Source organism: Sorghum bicolor, chromosome 4 (assembly GCF_000003195.3).
Source record: "Sorghum bicolor cultivar BTx623 chromosome 4, Sorghum_bicolor_NCBIv3, whole genome shotgun sequence".
Classification (NCBI taxonomy): Eukaryota; Viridiplantae; Streptophyta; class Magnoliopsida; order Poales; family Poaceae; genus Sorghum; species Sorghum bicolor.
In genome coordinates, this window is record NC_012873.2 from 6983328 (window position 1) to 6995819 (window position 12492).

At 43.5% G+C, this 12492-nt stretch overlaps 1 protein-coding gene across 1 annotated transcript; it reads right to left on the reverse strand.

The window, feature by feature from the left end:
- LOC8082921 (calcium-binding mitochondrial carrier protein SCaMC-3) lies at nt 6185-9845 on the reverse strand. The gene is made up of 4 exons (XM_002453457.2): nt 9205-9845; nt 6921-7700; nt 6754-6844; nt 6185-6651 (listed from the first exon to the last, which is right to left on the reverse strand). The coding sequence occupies exons 1-4, from the start codon at nt 9725-9727 to the stop codon at nt 6459-6461; spliced, it is 1587 nt and encodes a 528-aa protein (XP_002453502.1). The 5' UTR covers nt 9728-9845; the 3' UTR covers nt 6185-6458.

Here is a 12492-nt window from a genome sequence, read left to right on the forward strand (position 1 = left end):
TGCAAAGCAATATATGTATATTATTATGAAAGTATATTTCAAGACAAATCTATTCATATGATTTTTACATTTCCGAACTCAGCAGTTTAAAAGCAATTCATGATTTATATTATCAATGTTTCATCCAAACCTTTTCTAAAATGACTTCTTTTAGCAAACTGGAGGAAGTATTCTAGTAGATTGCTCCTTCTATCCCCGTTTCTGTGTCGTTCTAGCAATGTTTTCTAGGTGTCTAGATTCAAAATATTTTATATGTATCTGGACATCGCGTGTGTCCAAATTTAGACAATCCATCATGTATGTGGTACAAGGACAAATCGATAAATAGGAACAGAGCAACTATCATACGTAAACAAAACTCAAGAAAACGCATTATTTTTTATCTACATTCTTAAAAGGGAGCGTATGCTATGCAAACCGGCTAGCTATGCAAACTACGCAAACTCTAATCAAGTCCACAAGATTCTAATCTGATGGCTTTAGATGAAGCTGAGTCAATTTAGCACTTAAATCCTCTCACCAATCTCATCCTAATCATTTTTTTTTGCAAAACAACCCCAGTAGTCGCCGACTCCGTTACGTCCGTCGCGAGTCTCCCGTCGCTCCCGTTTCATGATACATCGCGCCGCCCCTCCCGATCGGCGCGATCCTTGCGATCTCCCTAGGGTCGCGCGGGGGCCAAGGATCCTTGCGAGGGTCGTTGAAACGTGGAACAACGATCCTTGCGAGGGCCGGTGAAATATGGAGCAGTGATCCTTGCGAGGGTCGGTGAAACATGGAGCGGCAGAGATCGATCGGACACCTACCAAGACGTCGCTGGATCAGTCTGGCATCGCTGGAGTCTGGCAAGCTCGTGTGTGCAATTGTTGGACGTGCATGACCCTGTAGTTCGGTTGGGCATAAATGCATGGTCCTGTTCATTGCCTGGGGCATGCGGACGAATTGTGACCTGTCCCAATTGCGAATGAACTGGGGCCTGGGGTCTGCAGACGAACTGGGTGCGGACAAATCATCATAGAGGCAACGGTGATCATCACAGTCAGCGGGCGATCATCTGCTAGGCGGATGGGCGATCATGTGCTGGGCGGCAGTCCATCTGGACTCTGGAGGGGGCGAGCGGCGGCAGTCCATATGTCGGGCCTGGCGGCGATCGGGAGGAGTAGGAGGCGGCGCGACGTATCACGAAACGGGAGCGACTGGAAACTCGCGACGGACAGGGGTTTAAGTGCTAAATTGACCTACCTTCATCTAAAGCTATCAGATTAGAATCGTGTGGACTTGATTAGAGTTTGCGTAGTTTGCATAGCTAGCCGGTTTGCATAGCATACGTTCCCTTCTTAGAATCACTAAGGATCTAAACAGTGTAGCATTAGGGGTGGCCTAACTACCCGTCGAAACCACTACTAAAACAATGTTGTTGCCGAAAGGTGCTCCGTTTTTCTGTGTTTGCCTTTGTAGCTTGACTGGCCGTGAATGTACTATATCTCGTGAGGTGGTAAAGGGCCAATCAGCAAGTGCGTTAGGAATAAAGTCTCTGGTACACAGTACTCCCTTTATCTACGAAAGAATCAATTCCTGACCAACTTTAAAAAATTTCTGTAAAAAAAAGTAACGATATTTATAATATAAAATACGCATCTTATGAAAACATATCTGATAATATTAATTTAATACTGTAAATTTTAATATTTTTTAGAAAATCAGTTAAAGTCTAAAATATTTAATTTAGAATAACTCTAAGAATTAATTCTTTGGATCAGTGCGAGGCGGCGTCATTCGTGCCGGCGCACCGCATGGCCGAATTGCGTTGCGTCATGCTGCTTGACCTCCGGTGCCTGACGACATATGAACCACCACGCGACAGTGGGACACAAATAATTGCTCGAGTCAGATCAGCTCGACCACGCTGTCACGCCAAATTGCTGTGGGAATTCGGCCTTGTTTACTTTCCAAAAATTTTGCAAATTTTTTTTTCAGATTCACCGTTACATCGAATCTTTACACGTATGCATGAAGTATTAAATATAGATAAAAATAAAAACTAATTGCACAATTTGATCAGAATTGACGAGATAAATCTTTTGAGCCTAGTTAGTCCATAATTAGATAATATTTGTCAAATACAAACGAAAGTGTTACTATTCCTATTTTGAAAAAAAATTTGGAACTAAACAAGGCCATGCATCGCGGATGCACGCACCACCTCAGTGGATGTGTATTGAGTTTTTTTTCTAACACCGAGACCACTTCCGGTAGTAATACTCCGTAAGTAGTACATGTATGTACGGAGTCTAGTTTGATTCAGAATACACTTGACATGGCTATGACGAGATGAGTCTAGTTATACTCCTTCCGTCCTTAAAAAAAAGGCAATTCTCATTTTCTGAGAAGCTAATAAATAATTTAGAGTTTGACTAGATTTAATTGAAAAACTACCAACATTATGATACCAAATTGATATCATCACATTAATTAAACGTATTTATAGAGATAGTAAAGCGTCGATATTATTTTCTATAAATTTAGCTAAATTTTAAAATATTTATTTTATTCAAATCTTAATTGCAATATTTTAGGATGATGAGAGTACTAATAATAGTAGTACCTTTTTCTACTCCGTATTTTATACCTGTCGATGGTCAAAACCACATGTTATTTGGCTAAGCCGCTAAGGGCATGTTTGGTTTATGGCCACACGTTGCCATACCTATCCTTAAGTAGTAGGCACAAGTGTGGCAAACCACAAACTATGGCAAAAACAAAGGTGTTTGGTTAGTGATTAAGGTTTGGCAAAATAAGTGTGGTTGTTGTTTGGATTAGTACCATCTGATTTGTTTTAGATCTGCACAGATGAAGAAAAATCAAAGCTCAAATATCTTCTAAATTTCACCCGATCCACACACATGAATACACACTGAGAAAAGAGAGGATGGGAAGCTGAAACAAGTGAATTTGTCGGTGCTGGTCTACCTCTGCGGCGGCGCTCGCCCGACACATGGAGGTGCTCGGCACAGTGGTCTTGCAGCGCACAACCCCCCCTACAGCGCCCGCACAGCCCCCTGCTGTGGCCGCGCAGCCCCAGGTGTCCCTCCTGCGGCGCACGAATGGCCCCCGGCGATGCCCACACGTCCCTTCGACGGCGCTCGCGGCACGGTTGTCTTTCGCTACTGAGCCGAGATGCCATTTTCGACGCGATGAAAGACGCGCCAGAGACTCTATGGCAGCAAAATCATGCCAAGGCCCGCCACACTTTTTATTCAAGAAATCTGCGTCGGGGGAATCGTGGCTGTCGTGTACCTTATCCTTGCTCTGAAGCCAAACATCCACCAAAAGTTATGTAGGCAACTTAAATTTAGGCGTAACCGCTTGTGGCCACGAACCAAACACCCCTTAAAATACTCCAGTTCGGCCGTGCTGGTGGATGTGCGTCAAGCATAGGAGTACCCTTCTAAACGACGACCTGGCAAATTGGCCCACTGGTGCAGGGACGTCAGCAGCCTGCACCAGGCAGTAACCTACGAAAGGGGAGTAGGAGATAGCGACAACCTAAGGTTCGGCGCAGCATCCTGTGCAGTACATCAGACATTCAGGCCTTGTTTAGATACATCAAAAACCCAAAACTTTACAAGATTTCCTGTCACATCGAATCTTACGACACATGCATGAAGTATTAAATATAGATAAAAAAAATAACTAATTGCACAGTTTACTTGTAAATCACGAGATAAATCTTTTAAATCTAGTTACTCCATAATTAGACAATATTTGTCAAATAAAAAACGAAAATGCTACAGTGTCAAAATCTCAAAACTTTTTGCATGTAAACAAGGCCTCAGACGTTTCGCCAGGCATAATAGCCGCACGTTGCCATCCGTGGTCGACCGTCGCATGCGCGACCGACCAGCCGGAGCCGGGGCCCGGCAGGCCGGGCGCCGCCATCTGAGCATCACCGGCGGAAAATGAAAAATCGGCGGATGCATGCAGTCGCACCGCCGCGGACCCCATGCGGCGGCTCGGCCGGCTCGTTGCCGCTGGAGCCGTCAGCTGTCAGCTGTCCCGTCCCGTCCCGTCCGTCGTCTCCTTTTTGCGCGGCGCCTTCGGTCTTTGTCCCGAGGCTCCGGCGGGGCCAGGTGACGACTGCAGCTGCCACCGCCGGGAGAGCCGTCGCTCTCGGTCTCGGGGACACTTGTCGCGTGGATCGGAGTGGAGAGGGTCCTGAGAGGGTCCAGAGCTATTTCCGGGGCTGTACGAGGCCCTCTCCCTGCAGCGGTGCCAGGTGTCCGCGGCGAGGTTTCGGTCGGCAGCGGCCGGCCCCGTCGCCACCTGTCCCCGACGTCCTGTGAACCTGTGATGCACACAAGCCCCCAGGATGAACAAGTCGGCACGAACCGAGGGCAACAGCGACCCACCTGCCTGACCTGACCGCTGGATACGGGCCGGGCGGCACGCAACACGTGGATATTATTAAATAACTGATAAATTTAGAGACAAGCTCAAGCCAACAAGCTAGGCCGGCGTGCTTTTCAGGGAGACACCAACAAGCAGGTGTGTAGCATGAACCGCGGGCCTTTCTTGGTAGGGGGCCAAAGAAGCACCATGGTTGGCAACTTGGCATGCCCACATCGGTCGGTCTGTTCCCTTTCAGGCGTTCTGGACTTCAACTCTTAAGGCTCTTGGAGCTTCTAGAACGTGATTACTGGGAGGGAGAAAACAAAGGCATCCACGAGGTTTTCTGTCAGTTGCGTCCTGTTTTCCTCGCACTATCTCTGGATCTCTCCAGTTCGGTCTTTTCAACAAACGAAACTTCGTGCGAGTCCTGAAGCAGAGCAGAACAGACCGGGACCTATCTCTATCTGAACACTTGCTTTACATAAACAGCTCAACTACACATAAAACAAACCTCGTGGTCGTGGATCTCCTGTGCATACGAGAATTTCATGATCGTACACGCTCTCCTACAATTTCCGGGGGCATGGGCAAATGGAAAGGACGAGGGTCAGGGTCAACAATTGGAACAGCCATTCTTCCTAACAACCAATCTGAAATCTGCATCGATCTCCAGACATATAAACAAACGTTCCTTCTGAAAGAAAAGTGAATTCAAGCTTCCAGTTATTTTTGATGTAAGTAAACTTTATGACTCTTATATTAATTTAATTTAAAGTATGCTGTGGGGATCTCCCCCACAGCCTCTTGCTGTAAAAAAAGGTTGCTAATTGTGTGAACAAAATGGCCTCAACACCTGTGCAGGGTGCTGGAGATGCCCTGTAAACTGAAACATGGAAATCAGGGTCAAAACAGACAAAATAAAAGCAACCTGAATTCATATGAATGCTGCAATTAGCTTGTTCGCTTGAGCTTACCAGTCGAATCTACCAGTCATTCAACAATATTTTTCTCTCACAACAAATCAGCGAGTAGTATTTTTAGTGGCAGATACCCAGTTCTCCCTTATAGTATGTTACATGTTAGTATTCCGTCCATGGTATTCCAATACATTAAACAACTTAAACTACAAAACATATCGCGAGCATCCACCTTAAATCATGGTGAGAGAAGGAAAAATTTAGTGCACATAGGGAAAAAAATTAGAATCACGAAAGAAAAATACTGAAATGGCTGAATCAGTACGATACATACGTGTGTATGTTACTTTTCAACTATAAAAAATCTAAGAATTAGGTGTCTCTCACAGCCAAATAAAGGGAGCAGAAAAAAAAATACACATGAATACAGTGGCAGTTGGCAGTTCCTTCTAAAAGAAAAGTGAATTCAAGCTGAAGAGTTTAGTGGTTTTATGAAATCAGTTTCCTGCTACATTCCTAGCAAGAGCTAGCCTTATACATAGCCAAATAATGAACATGCAGCCTATTTCACGTTATTTTCCATCATAATACATGGTGCTAATCAAGTAATGTTGACATGAACAATAATTACCAAGGCGTAAGAAACAGGCAAGTTTCAGAACAAACTTCCCTGGTGGATTACCTAGTCACAGCTAAGGTATGATGATGCAATCTAGTTGTAGTGCCTCCTTCCATTTATATGATTGGATCATAATCATCGTAGCTTAAATCAAAATTGAATAAATTCCAAAAATCCTTAGTGCAATCCCCTAATCCAAACTCCTACGGTTGACAAAGAGTTCGTAAGTGCAAACTGAAAATACAGAATATTGCCAAAATCTGCAAAAGAAGTATACATAGAAATAGCAGTAGTAGAGGCTTACAAACAAGGCCAACTACCTGCATTCCAATATGGTCCCTTGATGATCTGACAGGTATCACAGTTTTATTTCTGCCAATAAGAATGAGAATGCCCTGCATTAACTGTATCCTGGGGCCAAAATACTATCTCACACTTCAGGGTCATTAAGTTAGCACCTACTCAACGAGGAACATCATGCCTCAACACTATCTATACAGTCAGCCGCTGATATGCAGAATCTACAAAGTCACTTAATCTAGGGAGAGACTTTTCTTCATTGTCTCATAAACAAGATAGGTAATACTTGCAGCTGGCACCACTTTAAGAAGATTTGGTACAAGCCCTTTGTAAAACCCAGAAACTCCCTCACGCTGCAGAGTTCTCCGAAAACAATCAGTCATCCCTCTATATGGATCCTCTGAATTGGCTGGCTGAGCTTGCATTCTGCAAATAACATTAATGAAAAGGGGCATATGGGCATGTGTGATGGACAGACCTTCATGGTTGTAAAAGCCTACATTGCTATCGATGAAATCTACCGCTTACCTTGTTCTGATGACTTGTAAAGGATATACACATGTCGCTCCTAGTGCTCCAGAGACTGTTCCACAGCCCAACTGTACTAAAGGGCCAGGATCTACATCAGAAAATCATAACTTAGTAACACCAGATGAGAAGGGTGGAAGTAAAAACATATCCTGGTAGAAGTGTACCGTTGTCCTTGAGGACATATGTCTTGGACATTTCCTTCAGTGTTTCATAAACAGTAAGATCAATTCCAGCATACGGGACCATGCCAAGCAATGATGGAACAAGGCCTCTGTAGAATGCTCGGGGACCTTCATGTATCCATATATCTCTTGATAGTGCACCAAGGCTAGGAATTTTGCCTCCCTCGTAAGTCTGCAGACGAGTCTTCACCAAATCAATGGGATAAATCGCTGTCTGTGCGATAGCACCAGCCAAACCCCCAGCCATGAGACGCCCAGAAGTACCAATGTCACTCTTATTTTCTCCTTTACTTTTCATTATGTATTCTTTAAGCATTTCATAGGTGTAGAATCTTATAGCACTTTCTGGAGCAACTTTTACCACATTCAGTCCATTCCCTCTAAAAAATCCCAGTAGACCACCTTCTCTCCATATACCCTTAACCGCATCTAGAACTGTAGTACGGTTTGTTTGCACTTGCATATTTACTTTGAGGCGATCAAGAGGTGCAGTTGCAGTACGAGATGCTGCACCAGCAATGCCTCCTGCAATCAGATATTTGCTTGCACTTACATGTTTACTTATTCCTTCCGGTATAGCAGCCTGCTCACCAATATCTACAAGGCAGACTCTTTCCCAGTGATGATATATGTTTTCAATGGTTGCTTCATGAGGATAAAGCAAAAGAAAATCTCTCCATTCCTCAAAAGTAATAATACCATCGTTGTCCTTATCCACATGCTCAACAAATCTTGCAAGCTCTTCATCATCAATTTCTATACCTGCAAAAAGTAAACTGGTATACTTGTAAGACATATCACAAAGACTAGATTTATCAGCCAGCTCTTCGGAACATAGCTATTTACATTTACTACCAGTGTCGACAAATACAATGCACTGTGTTATTCAAAGCTAAAACAAACTTCACATACAAGGAACTACTTCCTATTTTCAGAATGGTGACTTAGACAGTTATTAAGATTTCGAAACTGATTAAAATTTTGAAATGATGAAGCACATTGCAATGCTAAAATGGAAGCATTGCATGTTATGATGGGCATTCCAAGTACTAAGTTCATACACTGTTGGCGTTGGCTCAGGGCTGTCCTGGAACTGATTTGAATGGCACACACATCAACATTCAGATGCCTTCCAATCAACCATATTGTATGCCCTCCACCTCCCCCTCAAGGATTCAGCTACATTTACCAGGTCACTCAACGGGACTAATCTTCTCACAGCTGACAGCAACAAGCAGTCGTAGAATTTCCACATGGGGACTGCCTAAACTTATCCAAGCCATAAACCTAACTGGTGAAAAAAAAATCTGAGCATCATAACCACCACCACCAATACTTACTCCAACTCTCTAATTCAACTCATGAGGCATCCATTGCCTTATACTTTCAATTTCCAAGGGAAATGATATAGCTCAAGTTGCAACATATAGAAAGAACTGAACTCAATTTATCATTAGTTATCATCTACAATTCTCATGTTAAAAAAGGACCTTCTCAAAGCTGACATTGGGAAACGTGGTAAAGAATTTCAATGTTAGGAAACCCCAAACTTTGCCACTCTGATACTTACAGCCAGAGTTGAGTATTGATACGAATGACTGACTTATTTTACCACAAAAAGAAACTATCCCATGCAGTATGTCTCCATCAATACTTTGTGTTGCATCCTAATCACCAAATTTGGAAACAAAAAAGGATACCCAAGGGGCCTTTATCTTAGTTACCTATTTTAAGGAGCCCATGTCCCTACGGCATCACTAGAAGTCTAGAACCATCACAAAACTTGAGTGACTTTATTGACAAAAAGCAAAGCACTGCCTTACTTGATTTCTCCGTCAATATATCGAGTGTTGCATTTTTTTACACCAATTCCAAATTTGAACTTTGGTACCTACATTAGTCAGGGATACTGCAGCACTATTATTCAACTTTTCAAAAGTGGACAGCCTAGCTTCCACCACTACAAGCAACAAAGAACAGTGAACTACTGAACTAAGCTTATGAAAGTATTCAGCTAGGGAGTACATTTCTCATGACATTTCAAGGAACACTTAAATTTGTAGCTCAGGAAAACACTATTTTATTCACAGTCTCACACTCTCTCACTCAACCTCTTCGAGTATTCCACACCACCACAGAATCGAGCTATGGTGGTGGTGGTGGTGTGGAATAGAGGAATCACTAAAAGGAAGGAATAAGGTACTCGCAAACAAAAATAAAAAGAGTGAGGAAGGAATAAGGCGAGGAGCGGTGGCATTGCCGTTACCAGCCTTGACGAGCGCGTGCCAGAGCTCCTCGGGCAGGATACACCCGTTGTGCTCGACGTCGATGGCCTGGAAGATGCGGTAGAGCTCGAGCTCCTTGTCGTCCATGTACCTCCGGAAGTCGTCGTAGCCGACGCGGCCGACGCGGTCGCGGTCGCAGGCCCGTAGCAGCGCGCGCGCGTAGTCCTCGGCGCCCGCGCCGCCAGCGGTCCCCTCGGGGACGCGCAGCGCGACAAGGCCGGCCACGATCTGCGCGTGGTCGAGGTGCCCCCGCCCCGCGGCGTCGAAGAAGCCGAAGACGCCGCGGATCCGCGCCTCCCGCTCCGCCTCCGTCTCCCGCAGCGCCAGCAGCACGTGCTCCATCGTCGCCGCCGCCGGCCCCGACGCACGCGCTGCGCCGCCGCACCCTATCGCTCCCCTCGCCGCCGCCGCGGGCTGAGCCGTGGCGGCCGGAGACGCCGCGGTGGTGGTCGTCGCGGCTGCCGCTGGGCGGGGCTCCACCGCCTGAACCGCCGCGCCGGACATGGCTCCGGCGGCGGCGACGGCGGGGAAAGGGGGGAGGCGGCGAGGCGCAAGCGCAAAGCGAGCAAGGAGGTGGCGAGGTGCTGTGCTGCGGTGTCGGACTGACGGCGGTGTTGTGAATTGAAACTTTGAGAAGGGTGGTTTGCTGCCGTTTGGGTCTGTCTGGTCTCCCGAGGGAAAGCGAATATCCGCCACGCTGTCTCGCAGCCCTGACAATCCGGACTAGATATTGAACCAGCTAATACTTTTATTTATCAAAATAGCAATATATCATGATATAAATACTGTTTTTTTGACTGAATGATATAAATACTGTTTCTGTTTATATGAATACACGTGCAAGTTTTCTACCATACGTGTAGTAAATCACATGCTCCCTATGTCCCTATTTAAGTATCAATGTGATTTTTATAATAATAAATTTTCTTTAAGTTTAATTAGATTTATAGAAAAAATATTAACATCATCTGTATCTCTAATAAATTTATGATAAAAATAGATTCAACGACCTATCTGACAATATAAATTGTGTACCATAAATATTAATATTTTTTATTTATTTAGTTATTAAAGTTGAGTATATTTGATACACACTACACTTAGTTTCGATTTCTACTTTAGTTGTTAATCTCTAGGTGAGGCATGGATGTCATGGAGAGATCGTGTTCGTTTCATTGGAATTTGAGTTATACTGATATTTTTTGTTGAATCGTTATGAAAAAAATATTACATAATGACTAATAAGCTGCTCATAAGTTCAAACAAATTGGAAAGAGTAATATAAAACTGTCTCTGAAGATCGCCATATAATAAGCTAATAAGTGCACAACTGGTCTCTTTTTGCTTTATCTCATGGCTCCGATGGATGAAAGGAGCCGTCATCGGAGACACCGATGGTTAGCACGTGCGTGTGCTTTTGCAAGTGGTCGTGTTGGAATAGCTACCTCCAAGGCTCCAAGCAACGCAAAATCCAGTGGAGCTCACTTTGCTCCGGTCAGCAAACTGGCCGGTGCAAGGTCAAAACACCGATAAGAATTTGTCAAAAGGGGTCGTGGCTTGACAAGTCGCTTCGTCGCTCCCGCCGTCCCGTGGCGTCACGTGGTAAGGCCAGTTTTCAGTAGGTGTTTCACTAAGATGTCATGCATATTTATTAGAACGCTATGTGAGTAAAATTACACTTTTTGCATGAAACGAAGAGAAGAGAGAAGGAAGTAGTTTCACCATGGTGAAACTCCGCGGGCGTTGTTTCGCACGCGATGAAATGGGATGAAATCTCCACTGAGGGCTAAATCGTTTCACTATCTTGCATGTGATCCAATTATTTTGCAGTAATTAAATGTTTTGCCCAGCCTAGGAAACATCAAGATGAAACTCATGTATTGTGGAGGTTGTTTTATTATTCGTTTCATTGATGTCTTGTCAGTGGATTTGTTTTGGAAACTGTGCATTGAAATGAACCACTGAGACTGGGCCTAAGTGGCGCCGGGGACCGTCGGTGGCGAATTGGCGATGCTATCGTGCTCAGGCCGAACTAAGATATCATTAGCCATTAGTTAATTTTTGTACTGAAATGGCCAAATGGGAAGATAGATATTATATATAAAATGGACGAATATCATGGACATGGTGTGGGCAGTAAGATTCTATCCACTTACTAGATGTACGTAGTATTTTATTTCTCTAGTGACGGACTCATGAACCTAGTCCATCTAGGTCACCACTCGCAGTTCACCGTGCAATAGCACCGTGTCCTTTATCTTTTTCCTTGTCTTTGCCCTCCGTAGCTTCTTTCATGAAAATGAAAATGGTACAAATATTTTCAATCGTATTCGAATCGAAATCCTTTTAAAAGGTTCAGATTTGTTTATATTTGAGTCTATAAATTCAACATCTGATACCGTGTATATATATGTATACACTCAAATATCATATTTATAATGTCGACATCCAATCATATCCTATCTGACATGGCTCAAACTATCCATATTCCGATTCCAAATACAGTCAGTAAAACAAATGTAATATCAATATATGTTCATATATGATCCGTTTTCATCCCTAGTCCTCTCTCATGGCATGTTCAGATGTTCTCATTCCTTCCTAGTTCTCACGGTCTCACAAATCCAAACAACAATTAAGGTCTTATTTGGATTCTCGGGTCTAAAGTTTAGTTGACTAAAACTTTAGATCATTTGTGTTGTTTAAAATTTTGTGAGATGGTTTAAAATTTAGTCAACACTTGAGACCTTCGGTTTGGAGCTTTAGGAGCTAAATTGATCTAAAGTTTATCTGGGATCCAAATAGGACGACCACTTCTAGCCTGTTAGTTAGTCATTAGGGAGCAATCCTTTGTGAAATGAAAGGTAAGACCTTTGGTCCATAACGTTATTAAGGGTATGTTTAGATGAACTAACTAAACTTTAGGTGGCTAAATTTAGCTGCTAGGCATCCAAACAACCTAGCTAAAAGACCAACTAAAGTTTAGCTAGATTTAGCTATTTCAACTCAGCTAAAGCCAGCTCAAATTTAGATGAGTTTATTAGTTGAATTATTCAAACACCCTAGCTAAATGTTACCTGTGAATTTTTTAGCTGGCTAAAGTTTTACTTTAAAATTGTAGGTAGTTAAATTTTAGTTAGGTGCATTCAAACAGGCCAGAAGGTGAGTCCACTCTTTTCATTTAGAATGTAAGCTACTTCCTCTATTTCAATCAAATCAATGAGTAAAAGATACTATTTTTTTTTCTATTTTGAATTTATCTACCAATT